Source organism: Paecilomyces variotii, assembly GCF_004022145.1.
Source record: "Paecilomyces variotii strain CBS 101075 chromosome Unknown C8Q69scaffold_3, whole genome shotgun sequence".
Taxonomy (NCBI): domain Eukaryota; kingdom Fungi; phylum Ascomycota; class Eurotiomycetes; order Eurotiales; family Thermoascaceae; genus Paecilomyces; species Paecilomyces variotii.
The window spans coordinates 1,295,745-1,320,476 of record NW_021167142.1 but is presented as its reverse complement, the minus strand read 5'-3'; the positions used below and the strand labels follow the sequence as shown (position 1 = coordinate 1,320,476).

The following is a 24,732-nucleotide window of genomic DNA, read 5'->3' as shown; positions in this document are numbered from 1 at the left end:
GAGATGCTATAGACGATAGCCATCGGAAGTTTAATCGATATCCCCGTCGTTGAGCTCGTGGCCCTACAGTCCAGAACAATGACCGTTGTGACTTCGACGTTGGGTCCGATCGACGCATCTGCAAGATCGTCGCGTGCTCCTGGCGAGTCAACGAGGGTGATATCACATCCCTGCTTGTCTGTCGGCCGGGTAATGATCTCATGCGACTCGATGGAAGCAAAAAGCAAGTTGGGAACGCAGTGTTTCTTGAAAGAAAGAAAGAACAGTGCAGTGATGATTATAGACGCATGGACATCATTGTTCGTCAGAGCGCTCGTCAACAGAGACAAACAACAACAATAATAATAATAGTGATACTCTATTCCGGCAGTGGACATTACTCGTCGGCTAAGTGGTAGTGCGCATCTAGTGGTAATATTGCGGATCCGCAGGACGGGAGAGTATGGTTATGGTATATAACTCGATGGACGTATCAGGGAGCAAAGATATAGGCGAAGCAGCAGTTTGTTGGAACTAGTGCTAGGCTACCAGTGGATGCCTCTATGAACGGGCCTTATACCTCTTGTAGACCAGGCTTTTCTTCGGGATGGCACTGAGCTGCAGGCGTTATATTATTGCCTGCTGTTTCATGCTGCTAGACCGTCTGCAAGAGCAATAATCTACGGCGCAGCAGTAGCAGCAGCCACCTCGTGCAGGGGAGGAATGCTGAGGAACGAACCTACGGAGTAGGGTTGTTGTCGTTGTTATCGAGATAATGGTGGGGGAAAAGACAGCGGGGCCGGAGATGAAGGAACAAGTTCCAGACTCGGGAGGCGGACAGGATAATGTACCTGTCAGAATGTGTTGACGGGTAGACGAAGCGATGGGAAGGCAGGTTTCTGCTGTAATCAACACAACATAGTTAAATCCTGAAGGAGAAGAAGAATAAGAGAGGCACAGGATCCCAAGCCGTATACGGAATCAGCCCGAGTGGAACGGGCGTTCGATACGAAACATGCTGACTTGTGGCGGGCAAACGAACGCCCGGAGAGGCGAACCGATCGGTGCCTTCGCCACTTTTGCTGCCACGAGGTGGAAAGTCAGGGAGATGGACCCATTATGATGGATACGGGCTGAGGATGGCTTGCTCTATTATTCGAGTGCATCTCTGCTCCTCAGATATAGTATTATTGTATGTATGTATATACATACAATAACTGATCTTCTCTTCTCTAATGAACATGCCATAGAGATTCCTTGAAACACTGACAGGCGGCAACGGAGAGAGCGAGAGAAACCAGACGGTAATTGATTAACGATACCGTTTCATTTCCAGGATGTAAGATGACCAGAGTAGAGTCTGGTATGTAATTATCATGGAAGTTCCATGCAGCCTTCTTCTGCTGTATTACTTCCTGACTCCCCGACATCCCACCCCCATCGGCCGCACAACAAGGCTGTCGCACCAAGGCAACTCGCACGCATCGCATCGCATTGCATTGCTGGCCTTCTCACGATGGATTAACTTAACTTCAGAGAGAGTCAACCCAACTCAACCCTCCGGCCCCCCTTCTCCAACACACTAGTTAGCCTGCACGACAGAAACGACTAACGGGCCTGTCTCTCCCCACCGAGCATCGATGACCACGGGCAGTGCTGCCTTTTCCACGGCCGAATCAGCCTGGCGCAACCACCACCCTCGATGTTCGAGAAGACCTCCCGCTCTCTCCATCGAAACTCTGCCGGGGATGTTCTGGGCTCGTCCGGAGATCTTACAGTATGACAGGAAGAGGGGTCTATAGGATCATAGGGTGTGGTTATTCTGACATCTCCAGAACCAGGAGAGAGCCAGTAGTTAGTAGAGTAGAGTAGAGTAGAGTATAGTTCAATCAACCAGACGCTTTGACTCGACTACTGTCTGGTTCTGTTGACGCACTAACTCGAGCAACCAAGTCTTTTGATGTCCGCGATCCCCTTCGTCATACCCGGGAGATCCTTCGGTGGTCCATCCTGTCTCCGGTGACGACTTGCGCCGCTTACGATCCTGCCGTCATGGCCAGTCTTTTATTTCAGCTTGGAAAGAAAAAAGAGTCGTCAATTGTTCTTCCTTTCTTTCATCTTTTTTTCCAGCCTGTTTACTCACTTTTATTACTACGTACAATTTAATTCCTCCTGCTCCCGCTAGTCTTGCTAGTATAGCGTGCATCTGTGCCCGACCAGCCGGCACGGTGGAAATAATACAGAGCCAACCAAGCCACCTAGAACGAACTAACTAACCACTTTGCTTTACTACTCGAGATCCCTGGCTGCGTGGAGCTCTTGTCCGCACTCGTTCTAGCCTCGAAGGCGTTAAAAAAGAATCTCTGACTAGGGCCGACAAGTGCGTCTGTTCCGTACCGGTACGCACCGTTTTTTAACTTACCCTCCACCGTGGAAGCCGAAAAAAAAAAGAGGCGCCCCAGTGCGGGCACCGTCCGAAGACAAGCACAAGAAAGAGAGTAGTGAATGTGAGAGAGAGAGTCAGAGAGTGAGAGAGACCAAGAGCCGGTAATTTAATTTAATCCAATTAATTTACTTATGCTTGACTGGCTCACTCACTACTGACTACTTACTCTCCTCTCTCACTTTCCAGCGCGGAGAGGCGTCAGCACCTTTGGGCGGGACGGTAAAAAGGAATTGCTCTCCCCCTCCTCATCCCGGCCGGTGTTGATCCCGTATTATTACTTACTTACTTGCTTGCTTTTACTACTTACTATTGTTCCGCTGGTCTCGCCCTTTTGGATTCCCTGTTATTTTACAAAGTCTCTCTCTCCCTCTCTCTCCTACACCAGACAACACCACAACCGCAACATTCCCGCCTGGCCATGTCCGGGGCGGATGGAGAGCGTGGGGGAACCGAGACCATTTGCAGCACCACGGCCGCCTTTTCCTCGTCTTTCTTCCCTCCAAGCACCTCGACCTGGATGGCCGATCTCTCTTCTTCCCAATTCCTTCCTTCTTCCCCTTCGTCGTCACAGGAATTGTCTCTCGATTCCTCCTTCACGCCGTCCGACCTCAGTCGACCAAACGACAAGCTGGAGTTCCCAATCGCTGCCAGTCTCGCCCGCGGGGGGTTGCCCGACTCCGTCTTCCCCGACTGGAAGCATGGCAACCCCCGGGAGGGCCTCGAGGATCCGGATGAGATGCAGAAGAAAGACCCTCTGGCCACGCAAATCTGGAAGCTGTACACGCGCACCAAGACCCAGCTTCCAAACCAGGAGCGCATGGAGAATCTGACCTGGCGGATGATGGCGATGAGTTTGAGGCGTAAAGAACGTGAGGCTCGGTATGTATTATTCGCACTCGAAAGCTACGTGCAGGACGCTAGTTCTTGTGCCTGCTATCTATCATCTCTTATCTTTCTGCTCGTCGTGCGCACCGGCCCTTCTTGTCTCTCCCCTCTTTCCCTCTTTTTTCCTGTGCTCTCTTCCTCTTTCTGCTGCCTTGCAACCGCCTAGGAGGGTTGGCTGACTTGGGTGGGTTTCATCAGACTGGCCCAGCAGAAGAGAAACAGCATTGACCACAGGAGCACCGCCAACACCTCCACACCGGGCGGGATCTCACAGCTGCGGAAGTCGCTCGACCACACAGCGACCAACGCTGGCAACAGTAACAACGAGGAGGCGGATCCTATGAACCTGGACGACTTCATAATCCCCTCCTCGATCGGCTCTCCCTCTGGCATCCCGGCTTCTCCGTCGGCCGACAAAGGCTCGACATCCGACAACGCCGTCGCCTCCGCCATCCCCATCAAGGGTCGAAAGGATCAGGCGACCGCGTCGCATGGGCCTCTGGTTCCTGCGTCGTTACCTCACCCGCCTCAAGACCAGCGCAAGAACGGGGAATTCAGCTACGTCCAACGACGGATTCGCAAGACCAGTGTCGACGAGCGGAAGGTGAGCGGCAACCCCGTCGTGAAGTGGACGGGGATCCTGGATTCTAACACAAATGACAAGACTCGCAAGCGTCCAGCCGAATCTTCTCCTCAGGTCCCCCCGGTCTCCAATCTGATGATCCCCGTCGACGCCGACTTCGACTCTGGAATGCCGGATTACCAGCTCGACCAGCCTCACTCCGCGTACTCTACCAACAGCCACACTTCGCCGGGTGTGCCTTTCAACCTGGATACCTTCCACTTGAATGACGACCCGATTTTGACTTCGGCTGGTCCGTACCAGCACAACTTCACCTTCTCCCCCACGGACTCTCCGATGGCAAGCGGAGGACCATTTGCTAATGTCTACGCCAACACCCCCATGGGCTCTTCGCTCAACTCTACCGATTTTTACTCTCCTCCTCCCTCCGGCTATCAGTCGGCCGCCTCGACTCCTCAGCCAGGCTTCGATAATGAGCACTCTATGTACTTTGAGAGTTCCATAGATGCCCGTACTCAGCATCGGGTCCCTAACTATGCTTCTCACCGATCCTCCAACCTTTCGTCCTCCGTGCAGCCTCGCTATATGTTCAATACCAACAATGACCAAGGGTTTAACTCCTTGAGCGGTCCACCCTCGAACATCCCGTCTCCAGGCTTCTCCATGCCGCAGCAGCATGTCGACCCGTCTCGCGTTCTGGGTCGTGGTGACTTCTCGGCCGGTCCGTCCCATCATGGCTTGAACTTAACCAGCAATGACAATATGTTCACTTTCGGTGCAGACTCCGACAACGAGGATGAGGATGGCAACGCTTTCTCTGACCGCAACATGAACATGCACACGGATTTCAACTCGGTCGATGATGCTTCCCTCGACCTGAACACGGGGCTCCAGTGGGATGCTCACTTTGGCCAGTTCAACTCGATGCCTACTTTCAACGGCCAGCACAGGAAGCATATCACGATTGGCGGTGACATGATGGATCAGTCGAGAGACTGGAACCAGGGTGGCAGTCTCGGCCGGACTCACGGATCTGCAGCATCCGTGAGCGAAATCCGCAACCGTGAGCAGGATCCCCGCAGGCAGAAGATTGCCCGCACCATCTCCACCCCCAATACTACGCAGCTGCTTCATCAGAGTATGAACAACCAGTCCCTCACCTCACCCAACACGCCGCCAGAATCCGGATTCAACAGCACTGCTCCTTCCCGGCCTGCCAGCCCAGGAGGCTCCAAGAACGGCGAGCAGGGCAATACGCCCACTACCTGTACCAACTGTTTCACGCAGACAACACCGCTATGGCGTCGCAATCCGGAGGGCCAGCCTCTTTGCAACGCCTGTGGTCTTTTCCTGAAGCTGCACGGAGTGGTGCGACCTCTTTCCCTGAAGACGGATGTGATTAAGAAGCGCAACAGAGGTAGCGGTAACAGCTTATCTGTTGGAGTCTCTTCAACCCGCTCGTCAAAGAAGGGCAGCAGGAAGAACTCGGTCGCCCAGGCTCCTCTCACGACGCCCACCTCGGGCAAGCCGCAGAGCGCGACAGCGTCGGAATCTCCGCCTTCCATGCAAGGCTCCAGTGGATCTACAGCCGGAACTACTCCGACTAGCTTCCAGGGCTCCGGCAAGGGTGGTGTTGTGCCCATCGCGGCGGCTCCCCCGAAGCCTGCCCCTTCGAACGGTGCCAGTCAAAGTCGTGCATCCGTCCAGGTAGCCCCTAAACGTCAACGACGACTGGAAAAGGGCTCGACCAGTTCATTGCAGGAGGGTGATGGTGAAGACAAGGGAGCGTCGAGGTCCAAGGTCGTGCCGCTTGCCCCAGCAGTGCAACCAGCGGCAGCCAACCCTGCGAATCACAGTCTTGCTGCAGGCCAAGGTGGCAGTCAGGAGTGGGAGTGGTTGACCATGAGTCTGTGATTCATGAGCGCGGTGTATCATGGGAAGGTCCGCGATGACACAGACAGAGATTATTAGAGTGGGTGATGCATATTTGTGTGTCCGTGGTGATCGGCATGGAAGCGTTGGAAGCGACAGCGCTCTACTATAGATTTGATCCTGGCTTCGGGTTTCGTGCGTTTACGTTCGGTTGCGGGACACCGCAGCCGGGAGGAGTACGATACGGATTTGATCTCGGTTCGTTAATTTTTTTTGTTCTTTTCCTTTCGCTATTGGGACCGGATCTTACGACGCCTGACACGAATTGTTATGTCCTGTGGGAAATGGGTCTTACTGCTCTGGGTTGATTTCCTCGCTGGGTTTTCTCTATTACCTCTTACCTCATGCTCACGTACTTATGATGGACCGCGGCTGTATGTCGTCGATTGTCTTCCGACTTTGCCCCTCTCCGATCAAGCCTTGACCGTCTATTGTGCGGTCATGGGTGAATATGATGAACGCCTTGTTTGGTTTGGTTTTCTGTGTCTGATTTGAGTGCTTTTTGATTGATACAACCGCGTCTGTTCCGGTTACTCAGCCCAATTTTCAGTTTTGTTTTCATTTCTGTTTTTGTTTTTCCTTTCGCTAATACACGTGGTTATTGTGGGCTGGGGACCGGGCAGAAGTGCGCATCTCGTCTTTTTATTGTTTTTTATCTGTGCTGGTTTATGTTTGGTCGGATTTTCGCGCGTATGTCAATTATCCGCTTCTTGTGGCCGATGGATACTGGTAGTTTTCAAGAAGTGGAGCGTGAGACTTGCCGTGGCAGGGTAGATTGCTCGCTATCCGATCTGGAATATATGTTATTGCTTTAATCTATGATTTAAGAGTCACTTCTGGTATTGTAATTTCCAGCTCTAAGGTTCTCAGCAGTGAGTGGTGCAGATGAGTATTACATTGAGTAGGTCCTTGACGATCGACAATAGTAGTCTGCTACATATACGCTGATATCTAGTCATGAGCCACAGCACCCCACATCTACCAACGATCCATGTATATACTGTCAGCGCATAAATCGTACGTCTAGGTTATCTCTCAGCCATCCGTTTACAGCAGGTTCAAATCAGACTATGCTTCCGTGCCATTATTATTCGACATATGTTTAGACCCTGGCCTGCCGTATGATCGACACCCAACCCTAAACACCGTAATAGCATTCTCTCTTGATGATAACCTCTATCTCCAATAACCAACACCCTTCTCCTCCTCTACCCGTTCCCTACCCTCCTCTCCCCCAAAGTCTAGTTATTTAAACATACCGTGACGTCCCCATTGTATAATTTCCCATGACATCATGCACACCACCACCGGAAGGCAAAGGCGAAAAAGGAGGGAGGCGGTATTGCCGTGATTATTTCAATTTAGACCTGACTTGACTGACTGACTGACTTGATCCATCTGAGATCCAATATCGTGTTCAGAAATTCCGAATCAACACCAAGACAAGCAAGACACGAGTTTTTGGTGTGTTTACTTGAGAAGAGAAGATAGATACAAGGACATAAGATATTATATTTTTATCTCTGATAATATCCATCATGGCTGGAATGCCGGTGAGTTGGATCTCTATATTTATTTTATTATGTATTGTGCTATTTCTTCAAGTTTCATCGATCAATATGGGATTCAGGATTGGGAGAGCAAGATAACAACGAAATCTTGAACTATAATACTAACACCACTTTGGGATACCCAGAGAGGCGACTCAGACATTGCTCAACGTATGTATATACACACCCCCATTCCTCCCTCCATATCTTCCCATCCTCAACCCAACCCAACCCATCCACTAATAAAAAACAAACAAACAACAGAAGCAACAGATCCCATAACACCCACGATCCACAACGACGACGACACCTACTCACCGTACAATAAAGCGCGCCAATCCGCCAGCAGCATGAGAGAGAAAATCGCAGAAGCGTTCCAACCGGGCGATAATAAGGCCACGACTCGTCGTTTATCGGACGTTCCGTCCGGTGCGAATGTGCAGCAACAGAATGAGGAGGGGCAGCAGGAAGGGGGGAATACTTCGGTGTTGCAGTCGGTGCAGGAGACGGTTTCGAAGGCTTTGGGGGGTGGGAGAGGTGGGTTCTCTGTCTCTCTCTCTCTCTCTCTCTCTGTTTTTTTTTTTTTTTTTTTTTTTTTTTTTTTCTTTTTTTCGATGGAGAGTAACTAACGAAGGGGGGTTGGGATACGGTTTAGGATCTAGGAGCTGAGTGAAGCGGTGATATATACGAGATCGGAATATTTTTGATCCAAGTGGCATTATTGTTGGGCTGTTGATGGGATCAAGGCTTTTTTTTTTCTTTCGATCTGGATAGGATAGGTTTCAGATTGTATATCCTATCCTGAAGGAGAGGGGTAGGTTGGCTATAGAGAAAGAAAAGGTTAGTCTAGGGAATTAGAATGTGATTTGATACTATGTAGGACTTAGACTACTGGTAGCCAACTACTTAATGTACGCAGTTCTTGTCAGATGGCAACGGGATTGCAATTATTATCATACTATAACACTAGCTTCGTCTGATCATCATCCTCACTAGTATACTGCACGTCACCTTTTGTGTATCTTGAGTCTACGAGAGGGCGACACGGCACGAAGATCGCATATAGGCATACTCCAAGGCGCTCATGAGGCCCATGATATGCGCTCCGATGGACAGAGTAACGAAAATGTGCCATATCGTATGGGAGTGGCCCCAGATATCAAACTTCCCGGGAAAGTATCTCTCTGGCGCTCTCCTCTTGACACGGCAGATAAGGTTAGCGTCTAACAGGAACATTCTGCTACAGCTAGTTGAAATACGTACCTCCCAGAAGAAACAACCGATAATCAAGAGGAGACCTTCGAGTAGATAATAAGGCACGCCGATGTTTGAAAGGAACTCCGGTCCCCAGATGAGAGTGCCGTGGCCGATAGGGGCGAAAGCTGACAATCCCGTGCAGATGAAACTCATAAGGCGGAACGTTCTCCAGCTTGGGTCCCGGAACCAGGGACTGACTAACAGTGCGGTGGTAGCGGATGCCAGGGTAAATATCTAAATGCGAGGAGCACAACTAGTCAGCTGGCGTTATTCGAGTAACAACCTGGTTTAACCCGTGACTAACAAGGCTCCAGTAGGTATATTTCAGAGTCGGATCACAATAGAACCCGAAATGCAGACCACTGATAAAGTTGCCCAGGATCAGAGTCATGATACCCAAGTAGTCGAAATGCAGCCAGCGGTGAGATACACTGGGCGAATGGTTCAGGAGCGTGTGGTACAGCGTCGACACAGCCAAGCAGACCGTCGCCGTCAGCAATTGGAGCGAGAGCACCGACCAATCGAAGCTGGTGAGATTAGGGTACCGCGTCCGGACATGTTCGTACATGAAGCTTTGAGCGAAGACCGAAACCACCGCCGGGATCAAATGAGAATAGATGTTGCACGTTTCGTTGTGCAGATATGTCCAGCTCGCCAGAGAGCCAAGGAAGGAGTTGCTCTCATTGCGATAGCCAGAAATGATAAACGGATTCACGTCGTACCACTTGGGGACTTCATCTATCTTGAGTAAGGTATTTTTGCTCGGGGCCTGTTCTACAGGCTCCCCGTCGACGGTATTCTTTAGGGAATTAGTGCTCGACTTTGTGACTGGGCGAGCAGGCCGTGTGACGCGAAATCTTATGAATAGGTCGAACATGTTGCTTCAATTCAAGAGTATGGATAATTAAAACAGAATGCAAACAAGGACTCTTATCAGGAGTCTTTTCGTGCTGCGAGACGTCTATGTGCTGTAGTACTGGAGCTGTTTTGGTGATTGGGATATCTAGAGACAAGGAAAAACAGTAGGAAATACAGAAAAATATGTACAATTAGGCATAAGAAGGGAATCAAAAGATAACGAGGGGCGGAAGGAAAAAAGAAGGGAAAAAAACAAGTATAAAGGAGAATCCCACTTGTTTATTGCCGATGTTTCCGTTGCATGTGGTTCCTGCTGAGTCATCCGGCCAGCTTGACGGGCAACTCATTGTTGGATGTTGTTGACATCGAGGACGAGATCGTCCTTTCGCTCCAAGTTCAGAGTGCGCCATTGACTAACTTATAAGTCCACTGATACCGAAAGCTACTAGCGGCTATTTATCTTGAGCTGCGCGCGGTATCAGTAAGATCGTCGGGCCTCCTGTTTGCTCCTCAAGTCCACCCCGCATTTGACGATTTGCGTGTACTCTCTTGGGAAGTTCCGCGGAACAATGGCGCAGAGCCCTACGGTAAGCAATCTGGTAATGCCTATGGATGGGTTCAACGGACGAGAAGTTGACACATTATGGCCTAGCAACAGCCCGTTCCTCAGCATGTATCCGCATTGCTCACTCACCTCACCTCCCGGCCCGGCGTCCAGTCTACGCTGATTCTATCCCGCAAAGATGGGTCGATAATCCAGTGCACTGGACTGCTAGCAGCCAGTTCCAACCAGACAGCTCCAGGCTCCCGCGGGAATGTCGTAGAGACTTCTGCACCGCCCAGCTCATCATCCTCCGAACCTACCCCGTCGACAGATGCTATAAGCTCTACTGCTACGAACCAGACCCCTCCATACAAGCCTAGCCATGCAGAAGCCCTGGCGGCACATATCCACGCCTTTGTCACAAGTGCGTCCGCTTTAAGCACGTCTCTATCACACCCTGCCTCGGCCACTGGGACAGAGAACGGATACGGCTCGAGGTCGCTAGCTACGAACGCTTATGATGAGACTTCGGCCAACGGAATCGGTTCCCGGGATGACGATGCAGAAGGAGAGAGCCACAAGGAGGACGAAGATGAAGTCAAGCTCTTGCGGCTGAGGACGAAGAAACATGAGATTGTCGTGGTGCCCGACCGGAAGTATTTACTCTGCGTTGTTCACGGCGCATCCGGGGCTGCTGGGTCAGCGGGAGCACCAGGGGGTGGAGGAGCATCCAGGTGAACGAAGTTGTCGAGGCATCGATTTAGGAGTCATATTCCAATTTTCTCAGTCAAGTGGTTTCTGCGCCTTTGGTTGGTCTGGAGCGATCTGTGTTGGCTTGGCGTGTTTACTGTCATATACCCGGTTGTAGTCGACTAGAAGTAGTTACGATATTTCCCTATATCTTCCCATGTTCATGGCCATTGTACTCTGATATCGTTGGAAAGCACTTTATATCACAAAGTTTTTGACATTGCATCTGGATACCTGCGAGATGACTGACAACGGTCATGCTGCTATTACTAAATATGCACATGACTGCGAGTAAAATAGCATATATACAGGGACAGGACAATTAGTGAACAAGACTTTTCCGAAGTCAACTGAGCAGGAACGCAAATTTAGGAATTAACTCTCGCGGCCATCACTGCAGATCTCTTCGACGCACCACCATGAACTACTCCTGCGCTACTTGGATGCCTTGAAATCTATAGCAGATAAAAGTCTTGTGCGTATGAAGAGATACCGCTGAGATTTATATAAGGTGCACATCCAACGGACAATCAGCCGTAGGATTAAAATATGCTTCACAGCCATTCAACGTCAATCTCAAGAGGAACATATCCGACTGGCAGTACCACGGAGACGAATAATTGAACGCCATATAATATAATTGCCTTTTCCGATGTAAAAACCTTCTGTTCCAGAAATAACAGCTGGTGCAACCGATTTGTAGACTAGCTCATCGGGCAACTCCTACTAGAATCGCTGATAGGATCTAGTCAATATCGGCCAACTATTTACCCCTCGCCTACCGATGTTGTCAGCATAACTGCTCCGACAGGAGGGGTTAGCTCCAGCTGACGCCTCCGATAAGCAATATGGACATCAAAGAGATTATAATCTGAAGATACCCGTCTCATTGCTGTCCTTTCTGTGACTTGGTTGCGTAACTTGGCCCAATTCGTGAAGTGACTCCGATTATTACAATGGCTTCAACGTTCGACGTGGCCCAGGTGCGATCGCGCTTCCCTGCCTTGAAACAGGACCAGGTTTTTATGGATAACGCAGGTAGATGAATGTCACAGTTGCGGGTTTTTTTTTTTTGTGTTTTTCCGATGAGATTCAAGAATCACTAATCTGAGGTAATGGGTATTAGGAGGTAGCCACGTTCTAGATACGGTGATCGAATCGTGAGTCTTGATTGAGCTTCTTTTTGCGTAGAAATAGCCCTGATTTCCATCCTTAGGATCCAGACGTACTTGTCGCGAACAAACGTCCAAATCGGTGCAACATACAACGTGGCCAAGGCATGCACGACTGCCTATAATAATGCGTTTGTACCGGCGGCTAAGTTCATCAACGCAGGTCCAAATGAGGTATGTACCGTCGATTCTTTTGCATCTGTACCATGTACTGTGCTGGTGATGAGGTCAATGTCGATTCATGCACTAAATCATCTCAGATATCCATCGGCATATCCACTACCCAACTCCTCCACAATCTCTCTACTGCGCTCAACTTCGAACCCGGTGACGAACTGATTCTCTCAAAAGTCAACCACGAAGCCAACATCTCTCCCTGGGTTCGGATCGCCAAGAGACTCGGCCTGACGATCAAATGGTGGTCCGCGACAGATGTGAAGAATCCTGTCTGCGACCTTGAGGAGCTGAAGAGTCTGCTGTCTGAGAAGACAAGGCTGGTGGCGTGCCCACATGTGTCTAATATCACCGGGACGATAACGAACGTCAAGGAGATTGCAGCCGCAGTGCATCAATTTCCGAGGGTATGTCAAATGAATTTGGACTATTTCCATCCAGAGTGCAGAGCGCTAACGGCCTTGATACTGACAGGCACTACTTTGCGTTGATGGAGTCGCTTTCGCACCTCACCGACACATAGATGTAAAAGAATTAGACGCAGACTTCTATGTATGCAACCGCTTGAGGCAAGAAGAAAAAACACTTTTGCTGACCACTCCGCAGACCTTCTCCTGGTACAAAGTCCTCGGCCCACACATCTCCCAACTATACGCCTCCTCCCGTGTGCACTCCGAGATCACGCCTCTGTGCCATTACTTCAAGGACCCCGTGACCCTGGATATAATGCTGAACCTTGCATCCGCGAACTACGAATTGACCCAAAGCCTTCCCTGCGTGGTTGAGTACTTTGGCTCAGATATAAAGACAAAGTGGGGACAGATTGCTGCATACGAAGAACAGCTGCAAGAGATTCTTCTCTCATACCTTCGAAGCAACCCGCGCATTACCATCTACGGAGAGCCGTCTGCAAACAAGGATCTACGAGTCCCCGTTGTCTCATTTACGGTGAAGGGAATGAAAAGTAAGACGGTGGTAGACGAAGTGGAGAAGAGGTCGAACTTCGGGTTCCGCAACGGGCATATGTACAGCCATCGACTGCTGCAGGAGATCATGCATCTGGAAGATGTGGAGGATGGCGTTGTCAGAGTCAGCATGATGCATTACAATACTGGTAAGTGCCGCTCTTTATGCTAGATGATTTCATACATACTGACCGTCTCTACAGAGGAAGAAGTGAAAGGCCTGGTTAAGGTCTTGGAGGAAGTCATCCTGCCGAATTGAAATATCCTGGGAGGATCGAGCCGATAGTAGCAAAAATATAGCATATCGATATATTATCAACAGCGAGTAGTCCTATCCTCAGTAGTCGTGGAGTAGAAACATTCCTGCCTGAGGCGAACATAGATATACCACGTGACTGTAGACGTCACGTGGAGATATGATATCGCAAAAAGTTCCCCGGTAAATTTATATCGCGTCCAGACTTGGAAACAATTTCTCTGGAAATCAGAGCTTCGCTACATCATCAAGTGCTGAATAGCTTACGGAAGACCACTATCTGTGGCTATCTGTTCCTTTTCTCCGGCACCGGGCCAATTGTTACGCTGCCAAATCCTGACGTCCGAATTTCACCTCCAGCTCTGACGCATAAAATCCGAGGAGCGAAATTTCGTTCTCCAAAGTGGCCTTTCGTTCTCTCCTGGTGTGAATTTTATCCTGCGGATTGTGTATAATCAATTCCATCCCTTCTACTGTCCTTTGTCGGGAATTTGAGCCAAGCGTCCACCTAAGGACGAATCAGAAAGATGGGTTCCAGTCAGAAAAAGAAGAATGAGAAGAAGAAGGATTTCCAGGTATGTTCCTAACTACTTGAGTATACGTATCATTCAGAAATTGGTCTTGGAGGATAGAACTGACTGCTTGCAGAAAACGAAGCTGAAGGTCGGGAAGGCAAGGCCGAAGGCTGATAATTTTACAGATACGAGTTTTAGATCGAAAGGTGCGTTTTCTCTTCTTTTCTTCTTCTTCTCCTCCTTTAATCTACTAAGTTTGAGATTATTCGAGTTTGTTTGTGACATGATTCTAATTTAAACAGCTATCGTCCTAAACCAGCAGTCTCTAACCACTTCTGCTCCGTCATCTTCGTCGCAGTTCTCTCACCATCTCTCACTACTGTCATCGAAATCAGACTCCCAGCGTCGAGAGTCTCTGGCATATCTGACCACCTCCGTGTCCTCACGGCCCGTGGACTCTCCTCTCCCGCAACCGGTGAGTGTGATGCTGCCGACTATGCTTCCACTTATTCTGGACGCAAGCAACGGTGTCCGGACGCAGCTTCTTAAATTTCTCCGCTCGCTGCCTGAAGCCGAAATTGAGGACCATGTGGCACAATTACTGCCTTATATCCGCGCGGGTATGACACATCTGGCAGCGGATATTCGTCTGTCTGCCGTGGAGATCCTGTCATGGCTGGTGGAAGTGGCGGGGCCGGAGGTGGTCTCGTCTGCAGGAGGCTGGATTCGGACGATTAATTGCTTCCTCTCACTGCTCGGATGGCATACGGATGAATCTTCTAAATGGTCAGCCAATAGAGGCACGTTCGGCAAGGCTGGCAGTGAAGGGAAACCCATGGTCAAGGTTCTGCAGGTGTTAGCGGAATTCTTGCGCGCCGGGTTATGTCAGCCAGGTGAAGACGATGTAGACATGGTGGACTCAACAGCTGATGGGGAGGAGAATCTTGCATTCCCTGTGACTGGCGGCTGGGAATTCCCGCTGTGCGACACGGCGCAGCATATGATTCCTGCCAAGTCCACTCCGTACGCTTACTTGAACCTGTTCGGACAGCCGCGAGATGAAGAAGGAGAAATGTACGAGACCCGCGAAGACCGCTATCGAGTCTTTTCAGAGAAGTTCAGAAGAGCGATCGAGCGGGGTGTGGAGAATGCGCGCAAGGAAGGGGGAGAGGCCGGACGAGCGTCTGCTGCAGTGGCCAAGGTGCTGAAGGAAGCAAAATCTGCTGCGTCGGAGTCGTGATGCGCCTCTTTTGTCAATTCTTCACAAACGTCTGTCCAGCCACGACGCCAATCAACATAGCAGCACCAATAACTACGTTGCGCACAAGCAATTGGCCACGTTTGGCCTGTGCGTCACTGAATCGCAAATTCGTCTGAACCTGGCATCCCAAGAACTATGACCCTTTACCAGAAGGTCCCACTCGCAGTCTCTTGAGCCTCGGCGGGTGTACAGGAGGTCTTTTGTGAGGTCTCGAAGCCGCCTGCCGACGGCGGGGTATAAACTGCGATCAATGGCACAATCTGTGTATCTGCTTGACTGAACGCCACTATTCAGAGGACCTTGGTTTAATTGCCACCGACCATCCGGTACAGCTAACTTGGCTGAGGGTTAGGCAAGGGAAATTTAAGCCATATTTGCTAGCGAGTGACGCTACGAGACTATAGATACCCGGATAGCATTATTACGAAAGTCACGGAATGATCACAATCGAAAACTCGTAATCGTGCAAGCGTCAAGCGCCAAACAAGCCATTCTTTCCTCTGGATCTACTTGCCATTACAGTATTGGGGGATGATTTCCGCAAAACTTGGCGCTGGCCGGGGGCGGGTCTACTAAGTATTATCTCGCCCGGGGGAACAGTGGAATCAATTAATATCACAGGCCTTCTCTTATCATCAGCAGGAAGTCGCCACGCCATATGAGAGCCGACGGCCAATTAAGGCCCTGACGATCGTCGTTATTATCAGCCGGGTCGGGCGTTGGGGGTCTAGTCTATTCCGCACGGGGAAGCGCTTATCAGTCCTCCTCGTGGCTTATCAGCCGTCGCTGTGCTCTATCTTGCTCGCTATCTGTTGGACGTGCATCCCGACTTCGGTAGAGAAATCTGGCCGTCTGTCCGCTATAATGGAGCTATTCGGTAGTGTTTAATACTTTCGAGGCGGATGCGTCGTGTTCTCTGCCGGCAGTTGCAGCGGTAGATATTTACTCGTCCCGTCTGCAGGCTGGTCCTGTTTTATACGCAATAGAAAGACTCCCCTTGATTGAACTTCGGTGTCGTCGCAGAAATGAAGTTCAAACGGCCCAGTCTCTTCGTCACGCAGCCCAAATCAGCATTCGCTGAGGGCAATGCTCGCTGGACGAACCTCGATCTCGACCCGGTGCCTCGTCACATGCGAAAATGGGGAGTCACTAGTTTTATCGGTACGTCTATCATCTTATATTCCGAATACATACGTTTCAATGGAGGTGAAATGCTGACTTCATGACTCCCAGCATACTGGATATCCGACGCGTTCAATACCGCAACATGGCAGTTCGCCAGCAGTATTCTGGCCGTCGGCATGACCTATCGCGAATCCCTCATCATTGTGGCCGTTGCATTTTTCATCATTTCTTTCGTCATATCCGGTAACGGTGCCATTGGGTCCATCTATCACGTCCCCTTTCCGGTCCTGGCGCGCGCCAGCTGGGGGTTCTGGGGGTCCTACATCGCCATCATATCTCGTGTCATTCTGGCAGTGTTCTGGTCAGTATTAGCATCTGGGAGCTAAATCCCCCCTTCTCTAACTTTGACCAGGTTCGCCATTCAAAATGTCAACGGTGGAAATGCCGTCCGAGTCATGATCGGCGCCATCTGGCCCAGCTTTCTGACAATCAAAAACACCATTCCCGAGAACCAGGGCATCACGACGAACGGGATGGTCAGCTTCTTCCTCTTCTGGCTCGCACAGATCCCTTTCCTGTACATGAGACCGGACAAGCTCCGCTGGTTGTTTATGGCAAAGTCGATCTTTGTTCCTATCGGCTGGATCGCCATGTTGATCTGGGCTTTTGTCTCAGAGGGTGGTGGAAAGATCTATGACCAGCAACCAACGTTGAAACCAGGCTCGTCCGCATACAGCTGGTTGTTCCTGGCTAACTTGACTTCGGTCATTGGCAACTATGCCACTCTCAGTGTCAACCAGGTATGCAATCGTCCCTCCCCCGCTACTCTCTCCCTTTCTTCCAAATCAGCATCAAAAAATGAAATATATCTAATCCAACCCCGAAAACAGTCCGACTTCTCGCGCTACTCCCGCGTCAGCGTAAAATGGCAAATCCTCTACGTCCCTATGCTCCCTATCGTCTTCACCTTCATCGCCTTCATCGGCATCACCACCTCCTCCGCAGGCCAAGCACGCTACGGCGGCTCCCTCCCGTGGGATCCCACCGTCCTGATCAGCTACTGGGACAACCGCGCATGTCGCTTCTTCGCCTCCTTCACCTTCGCCCTCGCCTCTCTGGGAGTCAATATCTCCGCGAACTCCCTCTCCGCCGCAAACGACTTCACCGCGCTCGCTCCGCGCTTCATCAACATCCGCCGCGGCCAACTTCTCTGCGCCATCTTATCATGGTGTCTCGTGCCCTGGAAAATCCTCGCCTCCGCCGGAAACTTCCTCAACTTCATGTCCGCGTATGCGATCTTCCTCGGCCCCATCGCTGCCATCATGTTGTGGGATTATTGGATCATCAAACGCAGAAAATACGACTCTTTGGCCCTCTACCAGCCCCAAGGTATATACCAATATGGCCGCTACGGTGTAAACTGGCGCGCCGTGGTAGCGTTCCTCGTTGGCGTCGGACCCAATTTACCAGGTCTGATCAATTCCGTCAATTCGAGTATCGAAGTCGGTGTGGGTATTCATCCGTATCAATTCGGATGGCTATTGGGGTTCGTGGCCAGTAGTCTTGTTTATATCACCTTGTCGCATTTCTTCCCCGTGGAGACGATGCTGATTGAGCGCGCCGTTCTGCCGGATGAGATATATGATGCGAGGGAGATGGCCGTGGAAGGCGTGGAGCCAGTGCCGAGTGATGAGGAGAAGATTGGTTCGGGGGCAAGCATGGGTGAGGCGGTCGAGGTGAATGAGAAGAGTGGGTTTAAGAGGTTCGTCAAGGGGATAGATCGGATTTTGTAGTGCGGTTCTCCCTTTTCTTTTTATTTCGGTTCTATATAAGTAGATAGGTATGAGAATATACGATCTGTTTACTTAGTTGATACTTGGTGTTATGTTATGAATAAGGAACATGTTTTGGGTGAGTGATTGCCATTGCCTATTGCTTATACTATGTATTGTAACCGTTCATGCTGTTGTGTATTCGAGTCGCACTGCCCATGGCAAGTATGTACTCATCGATGATTCGTCAATTTGCATCAGATGTTTCGTTTTCGTTTCTCATCATGCCTTACCCGACAGTCATCCTCGCCAGCATGTACATACATACATACATACTACTCCTAATGCCCGCCAAGAGGAAAAAACAAAAGCTCAAGTTAGGAGTAATAACCATTCTCACCCGGCAACCTAACATCATCCCAACCACGTCCATCACCGACTCCAGGCAAACTACCCTTACGACGAATCCCCGACCACTCAGTGATATTCATCCAACCGATCTGCTGGGTATCTCCAAACCCACCGATCCAATACACATGGGTGACAACCATCTTGGCCCAAAAGCTCTCGTGCGGAGAGAACTTCTGGTCCGGTAACCAGACTCTCGCGTCGGGGTGTTTAGCCAGATAGCACGATTCGAGAGCCCTCTTCGTGCCTCTGGGTAGGGGGGTTTCGAAGGGAACTACGTATCCGAATAGCGTCACGCGCGGAAGACCTGCCGGACTGAGTGGGAAACCAGGGTAGATGGGTCGCGTCTCGTCGAGGTGATCCCACCAGTCGAGAGAAAGGCTGATGTTCGATCCGGCGGCTGTGTTGCGGAAGGTCGTGGAGATTTTTAGACCGACAAATGTCGGGCTGCCGTCTCCGCCGTTGCCGTCGGGGAGGGCTTCGTCGCAGTCTGCGACGTATTCGGGCAGCGGAACCGATACGCCTGCGACGTCAGGGGGAGCGAAGGAACTGGGCGGGATACGATCTGGGAAGACGGTCGAGACGACTCCAGTTTTGGCGAGGGCGAGGAGACGACGCGCTCTCAGCGTCGATACCCACCACGACGGACGGGGGAAGGTCGTCTTCTCCTCTCCATCTTGGCTTCCAACCGTCACTGTATCTGCATTATCCTCATCGGAGGCAGCAGAAGAGTGCAGAAGTAAATCCATGTCATCGTAGATACGCTCCGGCTGCACCTCCTGTCCTATCACGGCATGCTGAAACGGAGCATCACCCGCATCCACCACAGGGACGCCCAAGACCGGACGCGCGACCTGGCCGAGTACAAGACAAGTTGTGAGAAGCTTTGAAATCGACCAGACTCTATCGAGCTCCATGGTTGGAGACGGGAACCTTCGTTTTTTATTCGATCGTCCAAAATACCAATCGGAGGTCCGGACAGAGGGGGGTTAGGGAAGAAGGGAACCGCAACCCGTTTGCTTAATAGAAGATTTTCAAAGAAGACTGCCGATGAAGCTTCGCAGCAACAGCAGAAATAAAAAAAAAAAGGGCAAAAGAGAACAATCACAATCACAGTGGGCTGTTCAGCGTCCGAGGATGTTCGTTCGATGTCGTTTGACTAGCGGCGTGTCGGGTGACGGTCACAGGACATGACGCCAGTGGGTCTGAGTGGGGACCTCGGATCTTATCAAGTTTAACCGCATGATCTTATCTGATATGTACTATCCCAAGATCAGACTAGCTCATGCTAAGTCAGCGGATTTTCCAAAACGGCCCATCACCTGACTTCCCGAACGTACCCGACAAGTGCCCCGATGTCCTCCGGCCTCGCTCCACCCCACTTTCCCTCTCCGGCAATAAGAACCTGTCTCCAGCTAGCCCCACGTGGCATGCGGCTAACTTCATGCGGCAAAGCGTCAGCCCAGCTCGCAACGTGACTCACGCTACCAGCACGTGTCCACGGTCTGGCGGTGGAGAGGAGCTTCGCCACAGTTTGATCGGCGCAATGTAACTTACTCTATATCCAAGAAAACTGAAGGCGAACTTTTTTGCCCTGTTGTCAGTTAACCATGGATAAGGGTCAGGAGGGGCGCGCACAATATCGAGTAGAGGATCTGGTAGCGAGAAGACCACACCACACTTCCCAACTGGAAAAAACAACATCGTGATGACGACGCGGTATGAGTCACAGCATAGGTAACGAGGCCACGGTCCTCCAGAAATCGTCACGCCAACAGACCGCCAAGTGTAGGAGAGAGAATTATCGTCGTTGGTGTGAAGAGAGGTCGGATTGCCCTCATGACCACATCAACCTACCTACCTAACTTAGGTGACTTGCCGCCTATCCTCGCGAGGAGATGGTTGCCTAATGATTAATAATGGGACCTAGTTAGTTAGCGATGGAAAGGGAGATAGGGAATATATGCAACTGGGGGTTTAGTAGAATAACTCAGATGTTTCTCAAAAAGTTCCGAAATCGAGAGATAGATCCAAGCTACTTATTTCCAAGGTATTGGCGGTATTGGTTGATCAGAAAAACCGATCTGATACTAAGTGATAGAATTGATCAACAGGGTGGAAGCCGGATAATCCCTAATCTATGAAAGAGGAAGACAGGTGATCATATTATGGTGGTTGCATTATTGTACTGTACGAATGCCTATTCCTACTTACACCACGAGCGGCCGAAAGAGAGACGAAAGACTGGACGCCGTAGGATGCTCCTCTCGCTCCGATCCCGCTTTGCTAGGGGAAGCTCCTTCCCGTGCATTCGACCGTAGTCAAAAATGGAGCGTAGCACAAAATAAAACCCCCATCCGTATCGACCGCGCGCCGGGAACCGATAAGAAACAACATGCGAAAGGGAAAAATCAAAGGAGCAAGCTCCGACAAGAGCCACCTGTGCGGTACATCATACATACAATGAGAGCGGGACAAGCTTCCCAGTCCCCTCTCCACCAGATAAAGTCGCAGGCAAGAGTAGAAGCATCAGGCACCAGAGACTTGAAAGCAGTCGCTTTTTCCCTTCGTTTTCCGACGAAACAGCAGGGTATATACACAAGACAATGCTTTTCAGAGTACTCAAGATGAAAGGGAGGACGTCAATGGTCTCAGCCGGACACCACCTGGTCCTCTGCCGCAAAAGCAAATAAAAAGGAAACAACACCATCTGCTGGTGCAAGCAGATTGCCATAAGCAGTAAAATCAAAAAGAGGTATCTTTTGTTTTTCGTAAAGAGAGATATGATAGGAAGAAACCTACTTTTCGCTTCTTCAGTTAAAGGTCTTGGACCGACCGGCAGCGTTCAGCAGAAACGGCCGGGCCTCGCTGCCGCAGCATGCACGCTTCAAGCTGCCCGTGCCATGAGGACCGGATAGAGGGACCGGCAAGCGCAGCGAGCCAAACTGAGAAGTGGACGGTGACTGCAAGCCTTTCGGCTGCGGAAGCATGAAGGACTCAGCAACGTTGCGGTCAGTCAATACTACCGCCTCCGACTTGCCCGGATTGATGCCCATGATCTGGCGGACGTTGGTCTGCAGAATCATGTCTTCCGACGCGGTGCGACCGCGCTTTCGGCAGCGTCGTGTCTCCGGGACAGGCTCCGGCGTCGGGTGAGAGCGGGGTACAGCGCCCGATAGCTCACAGAGACCCTGAGCGGCTTCGTGGGCAGTTAAATCGATGGGAGTATTCAACGAGAAATTGGACAGATCCGGCACCTGCGGTGCAGAACCAACGTACGATTCCGGGGAGTTGTAGATTCCCGCTAGCGCTGTCTCATCGATCGGAGAGGCAATGATCAGGTTCTTCCGGCACTCCTTCAGCGCGTTGTTGGCGCAGCGACGAGTCGCCTTGATAGCCAGCCGAGACTGGATAGGCGCGCAAGTCCCAGACGCACTCGACGAGATGGAGGAAGAGCGGGAAGAACGCGACGACATCGACGAGACATCGGAGACCATCGACTCTGGAGACGAGGCGGACGAAGTCGATCGCGCCAGAGAGGAGCGACGCATCGCCGTGGGGTAGCCATCGTAGGTTACCGACCGGCCAGAAAACGACGGGGGCGGGCGCTGATCGAGCGTCGAACGCGCCGTGCACAGGCTCTGAGCTTGCGACATCGCTGAACAGATGGATGGCCTCCGCGGATAGAAACCGCTGACACTCACAGCAGGAGTGGAAGCGGCGCTCGACTGAGGCGTCATCTGAGGAGTCGGTAGCAAGCCAGGTCGGGGAAGCGCAGGCAGAGATGGGTTGTGATACTCCAATCGAGGGGTCGGCTCGAGAGTGAGAGGGATGTTGCGAGCGCATGTCGGGGTCTGCTCGTGGGAAGACGAGAGACTCGGTGTCGACATCTCGCTGCAGGGTGCTTCCGCAGCACAGTCCATCTCGAAGCTTCCGAAACCCCAGGGGCTGACGGGTTCGGGATCGACAAAATCAAGCTCAGGCGTGAGCTTGGGAATGATCGTGCGCCAGCACTGACCGTCCGCGGGAGGCGGCGCTCCAGCACCAGGAGTGTACCTGAGGACAATGTCTGTCCAGCGCTGGAACGTACTCTCCGGGATGTGCAACCTCCAGCTCACGGCGTCGAGAAACATCAGTTCGTTCTGGTTGATCTCGACCGTGTTGAGGCCCGAAATCTTGCTCCAGGCTCGGGCGGAGTAGTTGCGGTCCTGTAGATACTTGGACGCGAGGATCAAGGCGGCGAGAAACATGCGTCGACCGCACTGCATGGCGCGTGCGAGCGGCTTATCCCTAGGCTGTTCCATTGTGAAATCATGTTTGGGCACATGGGGTCTGATCTTGATCAGATAATAGAGCGCCACCTGCAGAGTACTGTAACTTGTGCGGGATCGCCTGAGCGTTTCCTGAATGAAGGTACGCAGAGGCAGAACTCCCTTGCAGCCCAGGGTAGAATCGCCGCGAAGAGAGACGACCGACAACGGCCATATCGTCTCGACTATTTGCGCCGCAGTATCTTCAAATGTGGATCTCAGCGGATGAACTTATCACGTGTCCACATTCAAGAGTTTGAGACTTACCGACGAGATTATCGACGAAGTTCACTTTCCGCTCACATTGACGAACAAGAGACGGCGGGGCGCGCACGCAAGAGGGAGCACCGTTCGATGAGACACCAAGGCTGTTGGTACGTCGAGGGTTCTTCCGCAACTCAGGCGGCACTGCCGTGTCAGCCACTTTGGGAACATTTGCCCTCACACTTCCCCGGGGGTAACGGGAACTCGATTCACTTGATTGAGCCAGGCCTCTTCCGGTCACCGGCGTCTCACCAGACGCTTCGTTCTCCCAGATGACATCTACCATGTGAGTGGACGATGAAGAGATCGAACTCTGAGAGGAGACGCAGTCAAGGGAGAAGATAGATGAGGACGATGATGAGGCGGATGAAGCGATGGATGAGGTGTAAGGGTGAACATTCTGCGCTTTCTGCTGAATGCTCGGGTTTGAGTAGGTCAAACCCAAAACGTCCATTCCTGTCATAGCCGGACGGTTTGCCTTCCTCGTAACTTGCGACTGACTCTCGACCGATCGTCAGGGGGTCATACAAGAACTAGTGGCAAAGATCGATGGCGATTGTCTTGTGTCACAGAGAATGTGACGACAGGATGGGTTCGTTTGTTAATTTTTTTTTAAACCGTGATATTTTCAATAGACCGTTAGGCGATAACCGGGGAGACGAAACCGAGTAGAGCAGGCCGTCTTTTGGGATCAGGCGACGGGGGACCCTTAATACTGAGCGATCGCCAGCTTGATCGATAAGACGGGAAAGTCAGATGAATGAGGTGTGAGAATCACCAATTCGAAATCGAGTCGAGCGGGTGAATGTTGATACGGCACGGTATCAACAGCGGATATGAAGGTAGGGTAACGTAGAAAAGGATGAAAGTTAGATCAGGAACCTTGATCCCGATCACCGTGTGTAGAGTCCAAATGTAGATCTGAAAACCGAAGCGGTGTGTATATGCGCAGACGAGCAACGTCGTTGATTAAACAGGACAACATCAACTCCTCTGCAGACTGCGGTTCGAAAGGCTTTCTAGACGCAGACACCCGCAGCAACCTTGCTGGTCTTTCGGAGATCTGATGAGGAGGATTCTGCAACGCGGATGATCGGATCGGAGGTGGTCGCTACAACAGGGTACATCTTGTAAACTGGGGTGTCGATCGAGTATATAGGAGGCCGATAAACGGCGGGACTGTCAACAAGCAGGCAGCACCAGTTAAGGTCTGACGCTTGTCAAGGCAGTCTGCTGGTCTATCGACGGAACGAGATTAGGGGAACGGCGGGAGGCGGAGAGCCGCAAGGAACTGAGGCGGGAAACACGAGATTAGCGCGGAGTTCTCTCCAGGCAAAAGAAAATGATCATGAACCAGTCGGCGGGGAGTTCTTTTTTATTATCCCTGGAGGCACCGAAGAATAGTCGACGGGGGCCTGGCGGTGCCGGGGGACTGGGCTGGGGGAGGCGGCGGAGCAAACAGTCACCGGCGGATGTGTAGTCACTCAGGTCCAGTAACAACTCCAGCAGCAGCGCAAGTGATGGGCCGGTGGATCAGAGCAGAAGGATGGAACGAACAGGATGGAACAGTGAGTCAACTCACGTTATTTGTTCTGCTGTCCAGAGCGTGGCAAGGTGGCGGGAAGCAACAGAATCGAGAGCAAGAGGACGCGCTGATCGTTCACCAGACCAGGGAGGCGAAGCGGACCACCAGCGGACAAGAAGCGCAATGAGAGGAAGAGAGAGC

At 51.4% G+C, this 24,732-nt stretch overlaps 9 protein-coding genes across 9 annotated transcripts; 6 read left to right on the top strand and 3 right to left on the bottom strand.

Annotated features, from left to right (window-relative positions):
- Nucleotides 1-2,942: 2,942 nt before the first annotated feature.
- Nucleotides 2,943-5,807, top strand: C8Q69DRAFT_399660 (GATA transcriptional activator area; the record flags this gene model as incomplete). Its single annotated transcript, XM_028627865.1, has 2 exons — nt 2,943-3,304; nt 3,509-5,807. The coding sequence occupies 2 exons, from the start codon at nt 2,943-2,945 to the stop codon at nt 5,805-5,807; spliced, it is 2,661 nt and encodes an 886-aa protein (XP_028486590.1).
- A 1,548-nt stretch (nt 5,808-7,355) lies between these two features.
- On the top strand, nt 7,356-8,291 carry C8Q69DRAFT_461769 (hypothetical protein). The gene is made up of 2 exons (XM_028630272.1): nt 7,356-7,912; nt 8,031-8,291. Exons 1-2 carry the CDS (start codon nt 7,549-7,551, stop codon nt 8,042-8,044), a joined length of 378 nt encoding a protein of 125 aa, XP_028486589.1. The 5' UTR covers nt 7,356-7,548; the 3' UTR covers nt 8,045-8,291.
- An 8-nt stretch (nt 8,292-8,299) lies between these two features.
- Nucleotides 8,300-9,848, bottom strand: C8Q69DRAFT_461767 (hemolysin-III related protein). The gene is made up of 3 exons (XM_028630271.1): nt 8,937-9,848; nt 8,639-8,866; nt 8,300-8,572 (listed from the first exon to the last, which is right to left on the bottom strand). Exons 1-3 carry the CDS (start codon nt 9,507-9,509, stop codon nt 8,405-8,407), a joined length of 969 nt encoding a protein of 322 aa, XP_028486588.1. The 5' UTR covers nt 9,510-9,848; the 3' UTR covers nt 8,300-8,404.
- An 8-nt stretch (nt 9,849-9,856) lies between these two features.
- Nucleotides 9,857-11,025, top strand: C8Q69DRAFT_210071 (hypothetical protein). The gene is made up of 2 exons (XM_028626176.1): nt 9,857-10,077; nt 10,143-11,025. The coding sequence occupies exons 1-2, from the start codon at nt 10,060-10,062 to the stop codon at nt 10,770-10,772; spliced, it is 648 nt and encodes a 215-aa protein (XP_028486587.1). The 5' UTR covers nt 9,857-10,059; the 3' UTR covers nt 10,773-11,025.
- A 522-nt stretch (nt 11,026-11,547) lies between these two features.
- C8Q69DRAFT_461762 (aminotransferase) lies at nt 11,548-13,486 on the top strand. Its single transcript, XM_028630270.1, has 7 exons — nt 11,548-11,822; nt 11,911-11,944; nt 12,001-12,130; nt 12,217-12,537; nt 12,605-12,682; nt 12,737-13,244; nt 13,299-13,486. The coding sequence occupies exons 1-7, from the start codon at nt 11,741-11,743 to the stop codon at nt 13,352-13,354; spliced, it is 1,209 nt and encodes a 402-aa protein (XP_028486586.1). The 5' UTR covers nt 11,548-11,740; the 3' UTR covers nt 13,355-13,486.
- A 392-nt stretch (nt 13,487-13,878) lies between these two features.
- On the top strand, nt 13,879-15,106 carry C8Q69DRAFT_485853 (pre-rRNA-processing protein ipi1; the record flags this gene model as incomplete). The annotated part of the gene is made up of 3 exons (XM_028631860.1): nt 13,879-13,926; nt 14,000-14,072; nt 14,169-15,106. The coding sequence occupies 3 exons, from the start codon at nt 13,879-13,881 to the stop codon at nt 15,104-15,106; spliced, it is 1,059 nt and encodes a 352-aa protein (XP_028486585.1).
- A 1,046-nt stretch (nt 15,107-16,152) lies between these two features.
- Nucleotides 16,153-18,045, top strand: C8Q69DRAFT_399909 (NCS1 allantoate transporter; the record flags this gene model as incomplete). Its single annotated transcript, XM_028627875.1, has 4 exons — nt 16,153-16,288; nt 16,361-16,613; nt 16,665-17,052; nt 17,143-18,045. 4 exons carry the CDS (start codon nt 16,153-16,155, stop codon nt 18,043-18,045), a joined length of 1,680 nt encoding a protein of 559 aa, XP_028486584.1.
- Nucleotides 18,046-18,144: 99 nt separating this feature from the next.
- C8Q69DRAFT_209965 (pyridoxamine 5'-phosphate oxidase-domain-containing protein) lies at nt 18,145-19,533 on the bottom strand. Its single transcript, XM_028626175.1, has one exon. The coding sequence runs from the start codon at nt 19,347-19,349 to the stop codon at nt 18,402-18,404; it is 948 nt and encodes a 315-aa protein (XP_028486583.1). The 5' UTR covers nt 19,350-19,533; the 3' UTR covers nt 18,145-18,401.
- A 1,712-nt stretch (nt 19,534-21,245) lies between these two features.
- On the bottom strand, nt 21,246-23,469 carry C8Q69DRAFT_443344 (putative G1/S-specific cyclin Pcl5; the record flags this gene model as incomplete). Its single annotated transcript, XM_028628906.1, has 2 exons — nt 21,246-22,945; nt 23,010-23,469. 2 exons carry the CDS (start codon nt 23,467-23,469, stop codon nt 21,246-21,248), a joined length of 2,160 nt encoding a protein of 719 aa, XP_028486582.1.
- Between the last annotated feature and the right edge of the window lie 1,263 nt (nt 23,470-24,732).

Coding starts and splice junctions, on each gene's coding strand:
- C8Q69DRAFT_461769 (XM_028630272.1), top strand. CDS start 7,549: ATGTATATACACACCCCCATTCCTCCCTCCATATCTTCCCATCCTCAA.
- C8Q69DRAFT_461767 (XM_028630271.1), bottom strand. CDS start 9,509: ATGTTCGACCTATTCATAAGATTTCGCGTCACACGGCCTGCTCGCCCA. Junction 8,867..8,936: donor AATATACCTACTGGAGCCTT/GTTAGTCACGGG, acceptor CCTCGCATTTAG/ATATTTACCCTGGCATCCGC. Junction 8,573..8,638: donor TCGGTTGTTTCTTCTGGGAG/GTACGTATTTCA, acceptor TGCCGTGTCAAG/AGGAGAGCGCCAGAGAGATA.
- C8Q69DRAFT_461762 (XM_028630270.1), top strand. CDS start 11,741: ATGGCTTCAACGTTCGACGTGGCCCAGGTGCGATCGCGCTTCCCTGCC. Junction 12,538..12,604: donor CAGTGCATCAATTTCCGAGG/GTATGTCAAATG, acceptor TGATACTGACAG/GCACTACTTTGCGTTGATGG. Junction 12,683..12,736: donor AATTAGACGCAGACTTCTAT/GTATGCAACCGC, acceptor ACCACTCCGCAG/ACCTTCTCCTGGTACAAAGT.
- C8Q69DRAFT_209965 (XM_028626175.1), bottom strand. CDS start 19,349: ATGGAGCTCGATAGAGTCTGGTCGATTTCAAAGCTTCTCACAACTTGT.